Consider the following 17243-nt stretch of genomic DNA (forward strand, 5'->3'; position numbering starts at 1 on the left):
TTTTTTTCATAGCTCCAAACATAAGCTTCATCTCTGTCACCACTGGGGACCTTGGAGCCCCGGAGGGCGCAGCCTCCCACCGGTGCCCAGGGCCACAGGTAACTCCCTCTCCAGGCCAGAATCAGGTTGTGTTTTTTGTTTCATTCATTCATTTATTAATTATTTGGCTGCATCAGGTCTTCATTGCTGCTCCCAGGCTTTATCTATTTGCAGCGAGCAGGGGCTACTCTTCGTTGCAGTGAGCAGGCTTCTAACTGCAGTGACTTCTCTTGTTGCGGAACACAGGCTCTAGACACACAGGCTTCAGTAGTTGCAGCACGTGGGCTCAGTAGTTGTGGCTTGCGGGCTCTAGAGCACAGACTCAGTAGTTGTGGCGCATGGGCTTAGTTGCTCTGCAGCATGTGGGATCTTCCCGGACCAGGGATCGAACCCGCGTCCCCTGCATTGGCAGGCGGATTCTTAACCACTGCACCACCACAGAAGTCCCCAGGTGTTGTTTTGTTGTTTGATGCTCTGAGCCGCTGTGTCTCCAGGTCACATTTAGGGTTTTATGCTGAAGACTTGAGCTGTAGGAAAGAAACCAAAGCCTGAATCTGTTTCCTTTGACAAGCCCTGCCCCACTTTGCTGCCATGTTTCATTCCTCCTGGCTCAGCAGAATTTTGAGCATCACCAGTGTTTGAGGAGTGTTGAGGTCAGCCCCTCACCCTGTAAAGGCCCCACTGTCTTGGCATAAATACTATCCTTAGCTCTGGACGATAGTATAAGACCCCCCAAAGTGCCACGACACCAGGAAGCTACATGTCCTCACATGCTCTAGGTGTCCATTCACTCTGTAATGGTAGAGTCTTAGACTGTTTTTACAAAGGGATTTTGTTGTTGTAGTTTGTTTATTTTTGGGAGTCAGAGCTGTTTCTCCTTAAGAAGGGAGACCAGTTACACCAAGGTCTCTTCATCTCCCAAAGGCAGTGGCATATGAAGAAAAAAGGGTAAAATGTATCCTGTTCATTATTTTTTAGTTGGATCAGCATGTGCTTGAGGAGGATAAGAGAGTATGTTGAGATGACAAAGATTAAAAGCCAAAGGAGACAGAGAAAAATAAGGAAATGGGGAAAAGGAGAAATAAACTTTCACGGAGTGACTCCTTTGTGCCAGGCTCCACGCTGGGCACAAATCTAGGTCTTTCAGCCAATGGACGTTGAGTGATGAGGTGTATCAGGCACGAAGCGAAGAGCTTCACATGTGTTATTCGATCCTTACCATGAATGAGATGAGTATCCGCAGTTATACCATCCATTCTCCAGATGAGTGGACGGTCTCGGACAGGTTATGTAACTTGCCCAAGGCAAGTGGCAAAGCCTGTCTCCTGCTCAGACCTGCCTGATGCCAGAGCCTGTGTGGTTTCTGGGGGTTCCATGCTGAATTCATACCCTATAGCCTCTAAAGTGACATGATTCTGTGCTTTTATTGAGGGTTTAAGGAGAGCAGGAAGGCTTGAGAGGGCCCTTGAGAGCTGTGGGGTAATGGACCTGTAAAGAATTGTCCTAGATCTACTGATCACGATAGAGATGGAGGAGATGAGCTCCCTGCCCCGCCCCACCCCAGACCTCTTCCCCTGAGCACCAGGGCGGCAGAGCCCAGCGCTCACATCCATCCCATCATCGCTTGCTCTGCAGGGGTCTCCATGGGGTCTGGGATTTCTCTGGTCCCTCCTGGAGGAGCTGCCCTCACTCCCTCTCCCCTGTTCCTGACTCAGGCCCTGGTCTCAGATTATTCTCACCCTCTCCTTCAAGCCCCCAGAGTCTGAAGATTGTACCACCTTGGCTCCTTCACCCAAATGCAGGAGGAAGCTCCGCTCTCTGAACCTTCTTTTTACTCTTCTCCTGACCCCAACTCCCCAACCCAATGTTATCAATTTGCTAGTGATTCTGGGACCCAGATATAGGCAGACAGCTGCAGAAGGTAACTCTGGCCATCACCATATTTGGGGGATCCTGTCAAGATTTCTCTACCAGACCCTCTCTTGGACAAGCTTTCCGCCTTCTTTCCACCTGCTCCCGGTCTCCTCCAGCCTCACTCCTTTCTGGAGCTCGCACTCCAGTACAAACTAAAGTCTTCTCTCCAGCTATTGCCAAGGGGAATAGCCTTTCGTCATTCAGCCTCTCTGCCTTCTGCTGATAATGGATCTATCATTGCACTTAGCTTCTGTCTATCTTCGTTTATTTATTTTAATCTATCGGTCCAGTGCCTCAGGGCATTTAGTTTTCTGAGTCCCCGACACTTGATGTGTTCTTCTCACTGTCCAAAATTCTGGTGTGCTCCGCGCAGACAGGCCTCCTCCGCATTCATAGGCATGGTCTGGAACCCCAGTTGTTTCTGTGCAGTTTCATCTCCTTGCCTTTGCTTCCCTGTGAAGCCAAGCCGCGGTGGGCCGTGTAATGTGAGAAGGACCTCTTAACCACACTGAGTGGCTATAATGAGTTGCCAGCCTCGTGGGAACTCAGATCAGAGGAAGCAAGAGAGCAGGATGTCAGCCCAGATTATCCATGTGGAGCTGACGGGAGAACTGGCTCTTGGTGGGTCCATTAACTGTGTGACCCACGGCCCAGCCCAGAAGGTGAGAGCTGGGCATCAAGGGAGGCCAGGGTGCGTCTGCGTGGCCCTGCCTGCTTTCCTGCCAGAGGGAGGACTCTGCCAGACGTTTTACTAAATAGAAGTAGTCAGAAAAGAGGGAGGTGTGGACCTGGTTCCTTCTCCTGTTCTACAGCTGCACGTTGAACACTGAGCTGGGCACCAGTGATACAGTGGTAAACAAGACAGAGTTTTCTGCCCTCACAGAGCAGTGGTTTTCAGCTACTTCCAGATAATCAAGCCCCAAATATCAGCAGTTCTAGCTCTCTGCAAATTAGCAAGGTTCCTGATTATCATAAAAGCAACAAACATCAATAGTGCATTTTATAAGGCATCCATGTAGAAGTGGGAAACTGATATAGAACGTTCTCGTTGCTTCCTTTCCCAAACGTAAATGCCATGGGAAAAAATGCATTGCTACTATGTCCTGCCTTTGTGAAAATCTAGGGGAAACAGGATACTACACATGGATTGTGGTTAGTTATCTTATGAGACTTAGATTTTAAACATCCCTGGATGCCAAGGAATCCTGAGGATGTATTCCCTAACACAAGGGTTGGCAATGCGTTGCTCAAACAAAGATCAGATATACACCAGCCATCCCTGCCTTCTCAACATTTATGAAATTCCACCTGCCAGTGCTTTCTAGAGCTGCTACCAATAGCCTCTGTGTGTCATCCTGTCCCCACTGCATAACACAAACACAACCCATTAAAGGGAGTATTTCCCTACTAAAAAGCCAGGTGCGGCTCTGTCCCCATCACACATATGTGCATTCATTTGTGCCTACGGGCATGCCAGAAACATGGCTTGGAACTCTGACGCCCTACGTTGGAAGGCGGCATTGCCAGGGAAGCCCAGAAATGGCATCTGAAGCTGGATCTCTTCCCCCCTTCACAGCTGGTTCCATGGGGAGCTTATTTCAGAAAATCATATCATTCTGTACTCTCCAAGCCTACATATCACAAGCTTCTGAGCTGCTTTCACCCTGGGCTACAATCTGTCTAGTTTTTTAAATTGAATAAAACAAGTTATATTTGACACTGCTTCTCATTAGGGCTTTCTTGTTCTGTGTTCTCTGTTTCAGCATTGGTTGGAGTTTACAAAGTCTGTGGGGAAGCAGTTGAGATGTAAGTATTGTCCATGAAAAGACGGAAGCCTCACCCCTGGGGAGGGTGGGAGGAAACCTCCCACTGGCAGTGAGTCTTGGGAATTTTCCACTGATCTAAGTGTAAGTTGGCCCTAAACATGTGGAGATTTTCTTCAGATGGTTCAGAGACCTGTGCATCCCAGTGGGGCGGGGAGCCCAGTCATCTTCCTGGGAAGGTCTTCCCGATGGGCACCTCTTTTTCTCTGCAGCCCAGCCTCCATTCACCATGTGTTTCCGCGTGAAGTTTTACCCTGCAGACCCTGCTGCCCTGAAAGAAGAAATAACCAGGTAAGGCTGAGCCCATGTCCCTCAGCCTCTAAGACTTGTTGGAGAGGATAGGAAAGAGGGACTGTAGCTTCCTAGATCCTCTACTTTGGAAGCTCCCAACTCTGATAGGCAAGGAATTCTTCCTAAATATAGCCTTACTTCTATATTTCATTTCCACATGCTCTCTTTGCTCATCCCCTCAGCAGAATTGCAACGGAGTGAGCTTCTTTCCTTTAAGAATACTTCATCTTAAACTGGTCATCTGCAAAAGGGTCTGGAGTAATGAATTAATCAAAAGCATTTTTTCTTTTACCACTGATGTGGCCACCATGGATGTTTTTGGAGATGGCCGTGTTGCTGCTTATTTGGGGGCTTGAAATAGACTCCAGCGGCCTAATGTACTTGGGAAATGGCAAAGCAGGACGCTGAAAAACGAGCTGGGAAACACTGAAGATTTTAAATCCAAGTGGGTGACCTCCCATGTGCTTATGGATCAGGCCCGTGATAAACTCTTCATTGTGGGGATCGTGTTCTGTGGCAGGCAGCTACAGGGAATGAATCCTGTCTCATCCAGCACCACTTGGGGATGAGAAAGAACCTCTGTGCCCACACCATCCTACAAGAGGGTCAATGAATTGGAGCCTCAAAGCTCCCCCAAGGGTTTTGTGTATCTAAGCCAAATTCACTCTAAAAGTCTGACCTCAGAGATTTAGAACTCTCTGAAATGGAATCTTAATTTTTATATTAGAAAGATGTAATTTGGACATTAGCAAAACCTTGATGTTACCTTGTAAAGGGTGGAAGCCTAGGTGAAGAGATGATGCCAGGGAATCCTAGAGCCTCGGAAGAGACAGCTCTGCCAGCTCTGCCCCCCGCCCTCCCTAAAGCCTTAGAGACAGCAAAGATTGGGACGAGGCCATTGCCAGTGTAGAGACTGCTTCTCCTCTGAGGCCTTGAGGCCTATTTCTAGATGCTGAACTCCACATGAGCCCCAGTGGAGGCTGAGGGGAATCTTGCGAAGGAATCAAAAGGATCAGGAAGGTTGTTTCCTCCAGATGCTCTGAGCGCACCCACCACCCACTTTAAAGCACTGAGGACAGTGAAGTGTGTAGTTACAACCAAGTCTCGTGCTCCTTACTGGGCACATGGAAACTGCAGGCTCTGCTCATCCATGTGGAAGTGGATGTGGCCCCTACTTTGCCTGTGAAAACCAAGCTCATCCATATTAATGAGCAATCCTGTAGCTTTAGGCAGGAGAGTGAGGGTAGAACCACTGTGTTTAACAACTTAAACAGAGAGGAGTTTTGGTAAAGCACTAGCCTGCCCTGCTCATGACTTCCAGAGTGCTTGCCACAGTTCTGTACCTGCCCCTCCTTCCCCGCTTCCCTCCCCCTCCCCCCTTTCCTTTCCTCCCTCCCTCCCCACCTTTCTCTCCTGAAAGAGGTGATGGTGCCAGGGCAGACCCAGAAGTCCACGCTCCTGTCCACATGTCAGGGCAGATTTAACACATCTTTGTTGAGAGCCTAGCACCTAGCCTCCTAACACCTTGCATCAGGATCACCTTTTCTGCACCTCACTGGACCAACAGTAAGGATGAGAGGGTTTGGTCTAACAACTCAGAGGGCTGCCAGTGACAGCACGACAGACACACGGCTTTCTGATTTGATTAAAGGACAAAAATATATAGTTCTCTTGGCCCTTAGGAGGAGGTCTTTTTTTTTTTTAAGATTTCTTTTTGATGTGTGGACCATTTTTAAAGTCTTTATTAAATTTGTTACAATATTGCTTCTGTTTTATGTGTTGGTTTTTTAGCTGAGGCATGTGGGATCTTAGCTCCCTGACCAGGGATCAAACCCACACCCCCTGCTTTGGAAGGCAAAGTCTAAACCACTGGACTGCCAGGGAAGTCCCAGGAGGAGGTCTTAACAATACAATTTTCTAAAACAAATGTCACTACATGATACTAATGTACAGACCCTCCTACCCAAGGAGCAGCATAGACCGGGAGGCTCAGATCCTGTTTCTGCTACTTCTTGGCTATGTGGCCTTGGACATAAAATAGTTAACTTCTCTGACCTTCAGATCCCTTATTTATAAAATGAGGATAGTAATAGTACCTCCCAGCTTCGTTGGGAGGATTAACCACTACATGGGGTCTTGTACTTCTTAATACACCCCCAGGGAGCCTGGCACTGAGCAAAGGCTCACTGTTTACTGCCAGGTCGATTACATGGTCCGTGGACCTCAGGGGCTCTGCATGGGGCACAAGTACAGTTGGTTCTGGCTTTTCTCCCTTGTTTATGTGATAATCCCCACTCCTTTTCTGTCCTAGCTAGAGTCCTAACACTTAAGCAGCTAACTTGTGAGGACTGGGAAAGCCATGGCCAGGCCTCTCTCCAAGTCAGCAAACTTCAAAGACACTGGCAAGCATGTGAGCTCCTGCCCCTTCCGCATGCAGCTGTGCCCATCATCCTCGACTATTTTCCCCTTGCTCTCTGCCTCACCAGCCTTCCTTCCCTAGAGGGCATTTTCCAAGCGTTGTCAGGTGTGCGGACCTCAAGGTGCCTGGGCCTGATTTGGAGTCTTTGTGCCTCCCCCTCCCTGAGGCGTTCTGTGGAGGCCCTGGTCTTCGCTGTGTCTTTATCCTCATTCACATCCCTGCTGCTCTTAAAAGAGTGGGTACCTACCCCGGCCTCATTCAATACCCATAATTCATTACTGGCTTAGAGCTCTCCACCCCACCTTCCTGCCAAACTAATTTAGCTGTCAGTGTGGTTTTTTCCCTGGCAATATCAGTCCTAAATTTCGCTGCCGTCTCAGCTACTCCCATAAAGCCAGGCTTAGAGGAGGGGATGAAGAAGAACTGTGCTTCAATTTATCTCTTGGACTCTTCCCAGATGATAAATTTAGTTGCCAAATCCTGATTAATCTCTTTTGTCATTTTTTAAATAAATAAATAGATTTTCTTGTCTGAGCTAGAGACAAGGCAGAGAAAATGGGGATTAGGCACCAGATAGGCACCAGATTTAGCTTTTAACAAGGGCTGCAGGTGTTCGAACTCATTGAAAGATCAAGTAATAGAAGGAAACTGAGTGCACATGGGGCCCCGCCTTCCAAGGAAGCAAACTGCCTGACATGTTTGAGCAGGTGCTCAAAAAATGTTAATAGACTTTTCAGGTCATTTATTTTTTAAAAAAAAGCTAATAGAGTTTATAGGTAATGTATTCCATCAGTGAACATCACTTGAGCCTAGCTTAGGCTAAGATGCGTTGGCAAACTTTTTCTGTAAAAGACCAGATAGTAAGTATTTTAGGCTATGTGGGCCATATGGTCTCTGTCGCAACTAATCTGTTCTACCATTGTAATGCGAAAGCAGCCACAGACAGTACATACATGAATGAGCCTGGCTCTGTTCCAATAAAATGTTATTTTATCTCACTGGGGACTCTGGTGGCAGGTTTAGTGTGCCAATCCTGGGAGAAGGAATCAAAAAGATCTGAGTTCAAATCCCAGGTGGTTCTTTAACTAGATGTGTACAAGGCAAGCAACAATATCTCTGATCACTCCCTTTCCTCATGTATGAGACAGGGATAAAAACAGTAGTCACCTCATAGAATCGCTGAAAGAGTGCGTGTTAAACAGTACAGTGTGTGGCACACAGCATGCACTCAGTAAATCACTGCTATATTGTCTCTCTCCCCTGGAATGTAAGCTCCATAAGAGTAGGGACTCTGCTTCGTTCTCTGCTGTATTCCCAGCACCTGTGGCTGTACCTGGCACATGTGTGTGCTCAGAACTAGATGGATAGATGGATGGGAGGTTGGATGGACGGATAGAGGGATGGTTGAATGGATGGACGGATGGATGGATGGGTTGGTGGTTGGATGGATAAATGGATGGATGGATGGATGAATGAGTGGATGGGTGGGTGGGAGGGAGGGTGAATAGGCACAGGATGTATAGGCTTTCTAGAAGAATATTAAAAGTGACAAAGCGTAACCTCTGACTCCAAGGAGCCCGCAGTCTAGTTTGGGGGAGGAAGACATACTAAACGTGATCATAGTTAGGAAAAGGGATGGCAGAAAATAGAGGAAACCAGGGGCAAAGAATGTAATGAAGGGAAGACAGGGCCAAAGGATCTTTTGGAAGAAACTCTTCAGGAGCTGCCAGTGCTTTCCAGAGTTCAGAACCTTTCATTGTGGAAACATCTCTGGATTCATCCCCATCCTCTGATATCAGAAATCAGAATGCCAAAGCCAGTTCCTTGGATGTACATGTTCCAGAAATACATAGGTTTTTCTTGGTCATCTTTTTTTTTTTTTTTTAAACCCTGAAGAATCTCTTTCTTTTTTTTTTTTTTTTTTGCTGGGTTGGGTCTCTGTTGCCACATGCGGGCTTTCTCTGGTTACGGCGAGCGGGGGCTACTCTTCATTGTAGCACGCGGGCTTCTCATTGCAGTGGCTTCTCTTGTTGCGGAGCACGGGCTCTACGCGCACGGGCTTCAGTAGTTGTGGCTCACAGGCTCCAGAGCGCAGGCTCAGTAGTTGTGGTGCACCGGCTTAGTTGCTCCGCGGCATGTGGGATGTTCCCAGACCAGGGCTCGAACCCGTGTCCCCTGCACTGGCGGGTGGATTCTCAACCACTGCGCCACCAGGGAAGCCCTCCTTGGTCGTCTTTTAGGCTCTCACACACTCTGCCTTTGGATGGTCCTCCATCAATTTAGGACAACCTGGCATTTAAACAAAAATGGAGGTGGGGGCTTCCCTGGTGGCACAGTGGTTGAGAGTCCGCCTGCCGATGCAGGGGACACGGGTCCGTGCCCCGGTCCAGGAAGATCCCACATGCCGTGGAGCAGCTGGGCCCGTTAGCCATGGCCGCTGAGCCTGCGTGTCCGGAGCCTGTGCTCCGCAACGGGAGAGGCCACAACAGTGAGAGGCCCGCAAAAAAAAAAAAAAAAAAAAATGGAGGTGAAGTAAAGCCTCTTTGAAGCCAGAAGGAGATAGCCAAAGTTTAACCAAAAAAAGTGTCCTAAAGAGAAAGCTTTTTGTCTTAAATCTGGTCTAAATCTGATTTCTTTTTCATTCCAGTGAGAATTTCTCTCTGATGACAAGGAGTTCCCCTGACTTCATTTAGGACCCTTTTCTCCCTAACCATAGCTCACTGAATCACCATGCGGGTTCTGTTTCCTCAGCTATAAAATGCGAGAGTTAGGCTCTGTAACTCCTACTATGAGGGTCTGAGACTGGGGAGCCCAACCAGCCTCATTATGAGCTGCTCATTATAAGCAGGCTGATCCCTTGCCTGGCAACTCAGTGGCCCTGGTGACAATGCCTCAGGCAACAAGATAGTCTTCCTTAGGCCCTTATGTCGCAGGGGAGAACATGCCAGGGCCTCTTGGGAATAGGTCTAAGGATGCTATGAGTCATGTGGGATGTATTTTCATGACCAACAACACTGAGTCATTGGTTACCTCCTTAAATGAACAAAACACAAAGCTTGACGGAAGCTGCTGGGGGAGAAAAGGGAGGGGGGACCCCTAGTGTAACTGTCAGTTGATTCTTTCCTGAGCTCATCTCGTCCTCTGCAGACTGTGGTGTGTTTCTTTAGGATGTTGACTTGCCCCTCCATCCCCTTCCCCTCCAGTTGCTGCACCACTGCTTGACAGTGTTCCCACGGCCTTACCCTTGACCTCCCTGTAGCTGTTCTACCTTCTGAAGTCTGAAGGAACCCCGCCCAGCAGCGGAAAAGCCTTGTTTCCTTTCCAGCTCACCTGAGGCACCTGTCATGCACCTGTCGTGGTTCTCACTGTGAGGAGGAGCGTGTCCCCCTTGGAGATCTAGAGGAGCCTTTTCAAACCCAGCAGCACCCATACACTGACTCTCACATGCTCCTCCCCGGGGTGGGGGGTGTTGTCCTCACCACCACATTGAGGACCACTATCCAGAGCCTTTGAAATATCTCCTTCAGTCCCGTACGTGCAGCCCCTGAATTTTGGACACAGACAAGCAGAGAGGTGTGGGAGGAGTGATGCATGAACTCAGGCCCCGGGAGTGATCTGTAAGAGGCCAAAGGCTTGCTGCTACATCCTGCCAAAGCCGGTGGAAGGTGGGAGTTGAAGCAGTGAGAGGCAGAGAAGCACTGCCCCCTTCCTTCCACACACCTGTGGCATTTCTTCGTGGGAAGCAGAGTGAAGAGAAGCTTGATCTGGTAGATCCAACTTAAAAAATTACTACTCATTGCACGATGTCTTTTTCCTTCAGTTTTCCTTGGGGCCGAGTGGGAGTGGTTGGGATAAGAAGGGGAGTTCTTGTTAACTTCCGGACCACAGTAGTCACCTTCCCTTTGGTTTGAGGAGGGCAGTCCATCCTGATGTGGTTAGAAGGATGCTTGCGAATTTTCTTAGGACAGTGCTTCATAAATTTTAATCTATGTACAGATCACCTGGGGATCTTGTTTAAATGATTCAGTAGGTCTCAGATGGGCCTAATTCTCTATTTCCAACAAGCTCCCAGATGCTGCTGATACCCCTGTCGTGTGGGCCACACTTTGAATAGCAAAGCTTTAGGAGAAAAGGTTTGATTGCTCCTTCGTTTCTATTTAATGACTTGAATCACCAAGCCCCGAGCTCTCAGAGTCACGTGCTGGTGCCCCTCCTCACCCCAGAAGTTGTGCTGTCATTGGTCCTCTTTCTTTTGAGCATTTTCACATGATCAAGTGGGCATGGAATCCTCTGTTTTATTCTTCAGCCTGAAAACAGAAGCAATAGAAACACCTCTAGTTGTCCAGGGAGTGCCCAATTTCTTTTTGGTTCAAACTGATGGAATTTAAGGGAATTTTACCATATTCCCATTACTCCTGTGAGGATGCTGTAGTTATCTATGGCTGTTTAACAAAATGCCACAAAACTTCACTTAAAAGTATTTCTCATCTCTGAGTGTCTGTGGGTCAGGAATTCAGGAGTGGCTTAGCTGGGTGCTTCTGGCTCAGGGTCTCTCCTGGGGTTGCAGCCAAGTGGTTGGCTGGGCCTGTGGTCATCTGAAGGCTTGACCAGAGGATTCAGTTCCAAGATGGTGTACTCACATGGCTGTTGGCAGAAAGCTTCAGTTCCTTGCTAGCTGTTGGCAAAACGCCTCAGTTCCTCACCATGGACCTTTCTATAGGGCTGCTTAAGTGTCCTCGAGCAGAGTGAGTGATCCAAGAGAAGGAGAGCACAAGGAGGAAGCTGCAGGGACACTATGACCTAGTCTCAGATGTCAGACACTAACTACCACTCCTGCTTTAGTCTGCTTGTTAGAAGCAAGCCACTGAGTCTAACCCACCCTCAAATGGAGTGAATTAAGCTCTACCTCTGGAAATGAGGAGTATCAAGGAATTTGTGAACTTTTTTTTTTTTTTTTTTAACCATGCCACGCGGCTTGTGGATCTTAGTTCCCCAGCCAGGGATTGAACCCACGACCTCAGCAGTGAAAGTGCAGAGTCCTAGCCACTGGACCGCCAGGGAATTCCCTGTGGACATATTTTCAAACCACCACAAATGCCCCCTGTCAAGGAGCCACTGTGGTAGGTGACTCACTTAAGGGTGTGATACCCCAGGCCTCTGCTCTTCTCAGGGCACCTGTGAGGTTGTGAACATCAGAGACCCCACTCCTTGTAAAGACCTTTCAGAATGGAACGTCAACAGTTCCATTCCATGGCAACAGAGTCCACCCAATTACTTGTGAAACTACAAAGCACTTATAGTGCAAAGAGGGTAGAATAACACAGTGATGAAGAGCCAACCTCAGTCCTGAATTTGAATCCTGGTTCTGCCACTTACCAGTTATGTGCCCATGAGAAAATCACTTAAGCCTCAGTTTATCTTAAAAAAGGGAGATAATAACAATATATATCTCAAAGTGGTATGCGAAAATTAGGTGAGATGCTGATGTCAAGTGTGTAAGTCCTGGACTGGGAAATAGTAAGTGTTCAATACACATCAGCTACTATTAGCTGTTCTTGATAGCCTGCTTCCACCTGAGGTGAGCTTCCTACGGTTGAAGAAATATTAGCCACAAGTTTGTGCATTTCCTTCACCGGTGCCTCTTCTTACACCTTATTCAAATTCTGAGAGGTCTGGTTGACCTCTGCCCATAATGAGGGCCATTCCACATATGGACAGATTGACTTGGCAAGCCGAGGCAGAACTCTCCCCAGGGCTAGTTCCTTCACCACCTCTCTGCTTCTTAAGAGGCAACGTCAGCGAGAGTCCAAGGCGGAGAGAGGCCCCATCAGCCCCTCTCTTATGACACAGGTTTCTTTCTCGGCACTGAATTGAGCGGGGCCGGCTCCTTCCAACTCCCAGCACTGGGGGACGATGCTTTTAACCAGGAAGTGCCATTTTTGTTTTGGTTTTTTTTTTTTTGCGGTACGCGGGCCTCTCACTGTTGTGGCCTCTCCCGTTGAGGAGCACAGGCTCCGGACGCGCAGGCTCAGCGGCCATGGCTCACGGGCCCAGCCGCTCCGCGGCATGTGGGATCCTCCCGGACCGGGGCACGAACCCGCGTCCCCTGCATCGGCAGGCGGACTCGCAACCACTGCGCCACCAGGGAAGCCCGCCATTTCTGTTTTGAGCTACAGAAGGAAACTGACAGGTTGTTTTGAATTGAACTTCAAAATCAGTTCAGGGCAAAGTGCTTCAAAGAGCCTTCAGGGAAATGAAAAATGTTATTTGTTCTGTGGTATGTTTTGAGATTTTTGTTTTAATGTAGTAAAAGTGTCCTGACAGAGATTTTGATAGGCTTATATTACATATTTATGTCTTTAAAGCAATCAAAGAAATCCTTTATAGTTCATGTTCTGTTTTCTCTCCAGGTATTTAGTCTTCCTGCAGATCAAAAGGGATCTGTACCACGGCCGCCTCCTCTGTAAAACATCAGATGCTGCCTTGTTAGCAGCTTATATCCTTCAAGGTAATGACTTTTGACAGGATAAATTTGCCTTTCATGCTACGTACTGATTACATTATTTCAGTTGCCGCAGATGACTACTTCTTGGATATAAACAGTATCTAACTTGAAACAGAGCCCAAGTTAAAAGACTTTGCCTGGACTCCCTAGTCCCAGGAAGCTCTGACCACACAACCTTAAATCGTTTGTACCTAAAGTCTTTCAGGCAGCCCCTTCAGACTCTGTTCAGGGGGGTGGCTTTCCTTGCACCCTTGGTCGATAAAGTTATCGAGACTCTGGAGAGTAATCCAAATCAACTTTTTCTTGTCTTTTTATTCAAATCTCAAAGATGTGAAGCACCTTGGAATTCTGGTATCTGTTTCAGAGACCTTTCCATTCAGAGTGCTCTAAGTTAAAAATGTTTCCAAGTAACAAACCCATTTTCTAACATGCAAAGAAGGCAGAGTTGGGGTTGTATTCAGCCAATACCCAGACTGGCGGTTTTTGCAAAACAGTGGGAAAGGTACGTACTCTTCGTATGTGATCCTTTCTCCTTTCGTGAAATGCAGGGGACTTCTAAGTATTCTAAGTTCGTAGACTTCTCTTAGTCCTTTGGCCTGAAGCTGTCACTGGGTTATTTTGGACCATAGCACTAAAATCATGAAGTTTCTATCAAAGAATCTGAATTCATAATCAGAAATCTGTGAACTCCAGGAAGCTACTTTGTGAACAGAACCTAAAAAAATGCTTGCCAATAAGAAACGAAAGTTCTTCCGGCAAAAAAAAAAATATCACAGCTGCGTTAAGAATGTAAAAGTCAGCCTATTACAACTTTGACTTCTGAGACTCCTGTTTTTAAAAACCTCCTAAGCCTGAAGTCTAGAAGGTACTTGCCAACTTTAAGGTACCCAAAGATACTCCTTTCATTTTTTAAAGGAAAACCTGGTCCCATCTAAGTGAGATTTTAAACTCTAGTTTTACCCTGACAACCATATTGAAATTTTCTTTTTTTTTAATTTAAAGAAGTTATTGATATCCAACATTGATGTTTCCCATTTGGAGCTTTCTAAGTAAAATCATAATAAATGACTCCATGGCTCAAGATCACTTCAGACTTTAAGCCCAGGGAAACCTTTAGTCTCTTGCTAAATGACAGAAATTCCCGAGTAGTCTGGAAGGCACTATGAGGAGACCTGTGCCACAGAACAATATTCAGTTGTGAAAAAAGGGCACATTTTCCTCTTAATATTTACTCCCCACTCAAGACTTCTCACCTGCACTGGTTGTGGTTCTCACTAGGGGAGGAGAAAAGACAACCACAAAGCAGCTGAACTTCTTAACATCCTTCCTCCTGACACACACAGTGTTCCCTGTGGAATGCTGCATGTGGAGAAGGCTGGATTCTGACCTAGGAACACATTGTAGGGAGTAGCCTGGGCCCACTGGCCCCCCCAGATCTGAGATCTCAGCAGCTTTGGGGATGGACTCTCTCTGTGAATCTGCAGGACGAGAAAGCCCCACCCCCTGCTGGGAACGGAGAAGTCAGCCTTAGGACCTGGTGCTCCTGAACTCAGCGGCCCTTTCTGCTTATAGCCAGTCTTCCCACTCTGCAGCCCTCTCCAGGGGGTCTGGCACCTGTTCAGCCCTCAGTGAATATTTATTCAAATGTGTTCACTTGATCTGATTTGATTGGGACTGAGAGTTGAGTTCTGAGTTTGGGTCATGGTTCATTCATCATTTTGCTGTGTCCCTGCTAAAATCCTCAAAACGAGATTTAGTCTTTGGATGTGGCTCAGGCCCAAAAGCTTCTGTCTTTCTGATCAAGCTCACAGTTTTCTGTGCTGCCACAAAGAGCATTGTTCTCAGGCTCTCTTCCGGGAGCCTGTGGGCCATGGTGCAGACTTCTGCTCTTTTATTGCAAATTTACATGTGGTGACCTCAGAACGCAGGGTCAGCTCTACCTTCTCTACTTGGCCTTGATATCAACTCAGTGTGCACACCTGGGAAAACAAAGGTGGGCCTGCTCCTGAGGAACATGCCCTCTGCCCGACTCACAGCTGTGCTCAGGATCCACTGTTCTTTGCAAATGTGGTGCAGACTTTAGCTTTTGCTCTCTGTGTTAATCTCTTGTTGTTTTGCCAGTGATGATTTACCTATCTCCACAACTGTTTTCCTCTACTTTCCTTTTGCAAGCGGAGATTGGGGATTATGACCCAGGAAAACACCCTGAAGGCTACAGCTCCAAGTTCCAGTTTTTCCCTAAACATTCAGAGAAGCTGGAAAGGAAGATTGCTGAGATTCACAAAACAGAACTCAGGTGCGTGACACTCGGTTCAGGCCAGGCCACTGTCTCCCTCACAGCCTGAGCACACAGCCTCTGCACTGCATCCTCTGCTCCTGCAGACCCAGCCTTCCTGACTCTGGGATGTACCATTTTCAGTGATCCACTGACAGTACAACCTCAAGGCTCCCTCTCCAAGAACAGTGGTGTAGGCTGAGGCTTGAAGGCAAGAGAGAAGCTATATAGGTAAGGAAAATGGAGAAGGATTGGCCTCTGAAAGGTATTTGCTTCACTAAGATAAGTGAAGAGACAGAGGGAAGAATCATGAACTGGGGAAAAGGAAAAGGAAAACGTAAACAGCAGAAGAGGGAAGAGAGGAGGGGTTAAGTGGCGATGTGAAAAATGGGCAAGCCTCTGACCTTGGTCCGTGACAGTGACAGGTGGCTTCTGGATCAGTGGATGGGACCACACAGGGCTGGCCTGATTCATAGCTGGTGTGGGTACCTTGAGAGCACCTCATTCAAGGGTGTGTCTTCAGCACTGCTTCCTCAACCCCACACCCCTGCACTGAGGGAAGGAGGGGAGAAGCAGCTGGAAGCAGGAGGCTTGTCCTCCTCAGATTCTCCTAGGTCACCCAGAATGTGCCACATCCCATAAAATAGCATCAGTGCATCCTCTCACCCATATGAAATAGTGTTTTCTACAAAGGTTGGTTTTTTAAAAAGCAACAAAAGGGTGTTTAGGCTCTACTTTGTATGGCACACTGGAGCACAGATTCCCCAAACTGATAAACTAAGAAAAAATGTATATAGAATACAGCATTGTAAAATAAAACCTGCTATCATATTAATACAGTGCAATTAAAAAAAAAATCTTTTCAAATGTTTGTGTAACTACCTTTCTGGGGAATGACAATGTCCAAGGGGTGGGAAAAAGATATTTCTAATGATAACATTAACCTTAAACTAGTTCCTACCTGATGCCCCCCGAAACAAAAAATCTTCACCTTCACTCAAAGATTTTACCAACAAATACGTCCCCAAAGCCTCTTTAGCCTTATAAACAGACCTCCTGCCCACTGTGTGTGGTTGGACTGGTCCCCACCCTCCAGAGGAATGGAGACACCTACCAGAGGTGGAATCCTAGCCGCCTCCCACCCCTCTCCCTGTGCAGGTGCTGCCCCAGCTCCTCCCATCACTCTTAGGGAATAGTGGCCCCTTGTGGTACAGGTCAGAATAAACACATCTGTGAGGGCTCCTGGCTCATTAAAAGGAGAGATCAAGGGTGTGCTGGGACAGCCAGGAGCCCCTGCCAGGAGGGTTTTAGGAGATGTCAGAGCAGTGGGGACAGTCCTCCAGAAACCTCATAGAAGTCAGGGGATTCCTCAGGAAATGATGCCCACTTTGAGGGTCCCAGAGGGTTGAGGGTGAATGCAGCCCACGGAGCCCTCCAGTCTCCACACAGGGAATAAGGAGGCTCCCTGGAAGGGGTAGCGGTGCTCAGCTGCCTCTGGTGCCCGGTCCTTTGCCTGCTGCGCCAGCATTTTCCAAACACCTTCCCTGTGTCTCAGGTGCGCTGGTGGGGGTAAACATCTGCATTCTACAAAATGCCTCCTTACACAGGCGCTCCTTACACAGGCACTCCTTACACAGGTACTACTTACACAGGCACTCCTCCTTACACAGGCACTCATTACACAGGCACTCCTTACACAGGCGCTCCTTACACAGGCGCTCCTTACACAGGTACTCCTTACACAGGCGCTCCTTACACAGGCGCTCCTTACACAGGTGCTCCTTACACAGGCGCTCCTTACACAGGTGCTCCTTACACAGGCGCTCCTTACACAGGTACTCCTTACACAGGTACTCCTCCTTACACAGGTACTCCTTACACAGGCACTCCTTACACAGGTACTCCTTACACAGGCGCTCCTTACACAGGTACTCCTCCTTACACAGGTACTCCTTACACAGGCACTCCTTACACAGG

At 47.8% G+C, this 17243-nt stretch overlaps 1 protein-coding gene across 4 annotated transcripts in view; it reads left to right on the forward strand.

The window, feature by feature from the left end:
* FRMD5 (FERM domain containing 5) overlaps window positions 1–17243 on the forward strand; it is a 341638-nt gene that overhangs the window by 293922 nt on the left and 30473 nt on the right. For all 4 annotated transcript variants that reach the window (XM_029237304.1, XM_029237307.1, XM_029237306.1 and 1 more), the window contains 4 exons: window positions 3717–3759; window positions 3989–4067; window positions 12897–12994; window positions 15164–15287. In XM_029237304.1, the coding sequence (XP_029093137.1) occupies window positions 3717–3759; window positions 3989–4067; window positions 12897–12994; window positions 15164–15287 (344 nt within the window). The remainder of the gene's footprint in view (window positions 1–3716; window positions 3760–3988; window positions 4068–12896; window positions 12995–15163; window positions 15288–17243) is intronic.

Source organism: Monodon monoceros, unplaced genomic scaffold (genome assembly GCF_005190385.1).
Source record: "Monodon monoceros isolate NGI ecotype Baffin Bay Population unplaced genomic scaffold, NGI_Narwhal_1 Super_Scaffold_21, whole genome shotgun sequence".
NCBI lineage: Eukaryota > Metazoa > Chordata > Mammalia > Artiodactyla > Monodontidae > Monodon > Monodon monoceros.